Source organism: Phalaenopsis equestris, unplaced genomic scaffold (genome assembly GCF_001263595.1).
Source record: "Phalaenopsis equestris unplaced genomic scaffold, ASM126359v1 Scaffold000297, whole genome shotgun sequence".
Classification (NCBI taxonomy): domain Eukaryota; kingdom Viridiplantae; phylum Streptophyta; class Magnoliopsida; order Asparagales; family Orchidaceae; genus Phalaenopsis; species Phalaenopsis equestris.
In genome coordinates, this window is record NW_018164739.1 from 2,869,812 (window position 1) to 2,873,778 (window position 3,967).

Consider the following 3,967-nt stretch of genomic DNA (forward strand, 5'->3'; position numbering starts at 1 on the left):
ATATATATATATATATAATTCATATATGTCATGTACATTGTGCCTAAGGAATATAGTATAGAAATCGAGAGAGAGAGAGAGAGAGGGAGAGGGAGCGAAAATGAAGGAGTGACACAATTATTGCCACAAGAAGGGCAAAGATAATATATTATTAGGGTTTTCAAGTTTATTTTATATATTGAAAGAAGCTATTACAAGGGAACTAGAGAGCTAAGCGTAAATGACTAGAAAACCTAAATGACATAACTCCCCTTACAAGAAAAATAAAGTCCTCATGTCAATAGATGATAGGAGGATAAAAGTATACAAAATAAAATCATTGTCTCTTTATTATTATCTTTAATAACACATTTTCCTGCATCTGACATTTTTTTTTATATATTTGATATATTTTCGTATATTTGACACATTTTTATATATACGACATTTTTTCGTATATCTGACACACTGTTGGGTCAATCCGGCGAGGTGGCTGGCCAAATGAGGTGGTCGGCTAGTTTTTGCTGCCATCGGCTCTCACCGACATCCTTGCGGGCATTTTTTAAAAATACAATATATATAAATATTCTTATAAATTTTATATCATCGATAAACTTTTTTAAAGGATTTTTAGCAACTAACAAGAAAGTTGCACAAATAAAAACATTATTTAAAAAAAATTTAGAACTCTTTAGATGCTGCAGAACTCGAGAAAATATTAGGTCAGTAATTCGGATGTATCCGGAGTCCAATCGTATGACGTTACGTGTAAAATGTGTTTACTACAATACACTGTGATTGGTCAACTTTTCACGTGGCGTCCCCCTATTGGACTCTGGATATATCCGGAGTCCTGACCTAATATTTTTTCGCAGAACACTATGCCTAGCTAAACAATGCAAAGCTAGTTTAAAGTGAAGCTTAGGGACCATTTAAGATTTTTTTTTTACATTTTTTATATTTTTATTTTACATAAGAGCATATTTACCTTTTTTCTAACATTCAAAATAAATTTGAATTTTTTTAAAATATTCTCAAAACTAAATTAAATTGTTTTTTAAAATAAAAAATTACAAAAAAAAACACTAAACAATCATAATTTAAAATTTTAAAAACAAATAACAATAATAAACAAAATAATTCAAATATCTCTCTTTATAAATATATTCTCAGCAATTAAGATAAGTACCCCAAAATCAAATATTTAAAAATTATAAATAATTTCAAATCCATCCATCAAAGCATACTTGGATGACTGCACATATTTGCAATAACTGTACAAATAATAATAATAATAATAATAATAATAATAATAATAATAATTGAGGCATAATATCCCCTAAACAACTCCCCCCACTCCCTATCATTCATCACGTTCATCGTAAGTAGAAGATCACGGATCAACCCCAACCGATTCGAGAGACTCCACGTGGCGCGGCCTGCATCAATCAAATTATTTTCATAAGTATAGAAAGATTTACATGCATACAACTCGATCCATATCTATTTACATATCTAATTAGCAAACTTATTTTCCGGACTTTTGACGTAGTTCTATTTGTCGCCCGGGTTATAACTGAGTTATTTTCAGCTTATTTATGAGTAACCTAAAAATAAATACCGCGAGTTATTTCTGGGTTATTTCGATATTATTGAAAATAACCTGAAAATAACTCAGGAATAACATCCGCGGCACATAGAGCTGCGTCAGGAGTCTGCACATAAAAATTAAAATAGTAATATTTTTTATATAATATTAAAGATTTGAGTGGTGTGAAAGTAAAAATTGAAAATTTAAGTGTTAGATATATAAATACATAAAAATTGGGTGGTATGTATTTAAATGGCCTGGAAAATACAAGAAAGTCTTAACATAAAGCTCCCTGCAAGAGCAATAACCTACATGCCATCTAAGATGTGAGTGAATGAAGCCCTCTCATGAGCCGGGGCTTGTGAACAGAGCTAAATGAGCTAACAAGCCAAACTCAAGCTAGTTCAGATTTGACTTATTAGCTTATGCTCTGACTTGTTTAAAAATAATTAATATAAAATAAACTCAAAATATACTAAAATTCAAACTTGTATCCTTAATTCATTGAGATTATGTAGATTCCATTTTATTTATTTAGCTAATTACTCATATCTATTAAATATTTTGATATAAAACAAACTTGCATTGATATTCTTTCCTTAATTTTCATAAAAATTAAATTCGGCTCAAGCCCATAGAATCAATCTCAAGTCTGAGCTAAAACTCATTCAACTCAAGAACCTAAAGCTCAAATCGAGGACGGCTTAGCTCGACTTGTTCACACCCTTATCAGCTCCTCAAACATTAATATTATTTCCAAATCTAGCCGTCTCTTTCATCCATTTTACCAATTTATCCCTCAAACATCAAAATTCACGTAAAACACCGATTCATATTTTTCATTTTTATGAAATTTTCAATGATTCATATCGAGTAAATGTAATTATCTATAAAAACAATTATTCATATATTTTTTAAAAAATGAATTCTTAAAAATGTATTATCGATATTATTGATTTTTTTAACATAAATTAATTTAAAAAAAAATGGCTTACATTGACAAGGCATTATTGGGCCGGGTCGGGGCGGACACACCAGACCGGACTGCATCAAAATCTCGAGCGTGCGCCATCTTTCGGAAAAAAGAGCGAGCGGTTGACGTATCGGCTTCCCTCTTCTGCCACATGGACAGGATCTTCGACTTCCGGTATCGTGCCTCGCAGTTTCTTATTCAGCCTCACCGACGGCGAGTGCGAGAGCTGGCCCTTCGCCGTGTGGAGTCCGAGCATCACCCCGGTCGACAACACCATTCCCAGCGGTACGAAGACCGCTGCCCATTCTAAGTTCTTCCCCACCTTCGTCTTCAACTCGGCGGCGGCGTCGTTTATCGTACTCCTCCGGTGAGTATAGGTGGAAAGACGGCGGCAGATCTTCGCGATTGTGGAAGCCATGATTGACGTTGTTGCTTTGGTTGCAGATTATGTGGAATGGATTGAAGATAGCGGTTGGTATTTATAGGAGTGAGCGAGGTTGGAGAGGGAGTTGCGGGCGAGATGGGCGGGCCGGTCATAGATGGAGATGAGATGAGCGGTTCAATGGGATATGAGTTATTCCAAAGGAGGCTTTTTTTGGGGGAAAATGCAGGGGGACCATTCGAAAATTGCTATTTACAAATCAGTCATTCTCTCCCATCCATTTTTAAAACTCGTGCTAAAAAATTGAAATACATGATAAAATTTCAACCATTACTTTTTTTTTTATTAAATTGTTGGTCGTTCAAAAAATCACGAGCGCTTAGTCTGTAAATATAGTTGTTTCGGGTGGTCAGTATAATTGTCAATCTTTTTAAGAAAAAAATTTGGTTGGTTGGTGGGGTGTTTGCGTGGGAGCTATGAGTGGAAATGAGGAGAAAATATTACGTTTGTCGTCGTGATGTCCGGATCATGGCGTAGATCGAACAACAACATGTGTATGAAAGTGTGGTGCAGTTCACATTGTTGTATAATCAGAATTTTGGAGTCTATCAACACAAATCCCACAAAAATACAAAAATGGGAAAACATTATGATACTCATATCATAACTATGAGGAGTGTGGCATGACAAGAGATTAACAATGTACAACCCAAAAGAGTAGTAATTGAGAGTACACGGATTCATGTTGAGAAAAAAGATGATAACCCCATTCGGAGAGCCAACATCAAACCAAATAATGCAAACCTTTGACATCAAAATATAACTATAAAAATTATCTCGTGAGGTTCATCACAAAATAAACAATAAAAGCTCAAAATATAAACAATTATATATAGGAAAATACCCGAGAAATATTCATCTTAGGTTGCAATTACAACACAATTGTTTATGTTGGATATTGTCACGACTCACTAAACATGTCTCTCACACACACACACACACACACACACACACACACACACACACACACACACACACACAC

At 34.2% G+C, this 3,967-nt stretch overlaps 1 protein-coding gene across 1 annotated transcript; it reads right to left on the bottom strand.

Moving 5' to 3' along the window:
- Positions 1-2,664: 2,664 nt before the first annotated feature.
- Positions 2,665-2,977, bottom strand: LOC110025443 (the record flags this gene model as incomplete). The annotated part of the gene is given in 1 exon segment (XM_020725924.1): positions 2,665-2,977. A coding segment is annotated over 1 exon segment (297 nt), but the record flags the coding sequence as incomplete, so codon positions are not given.
- Between the last annotated feature and the right edge of the window lie 990 nt (positions 2,978-3,967).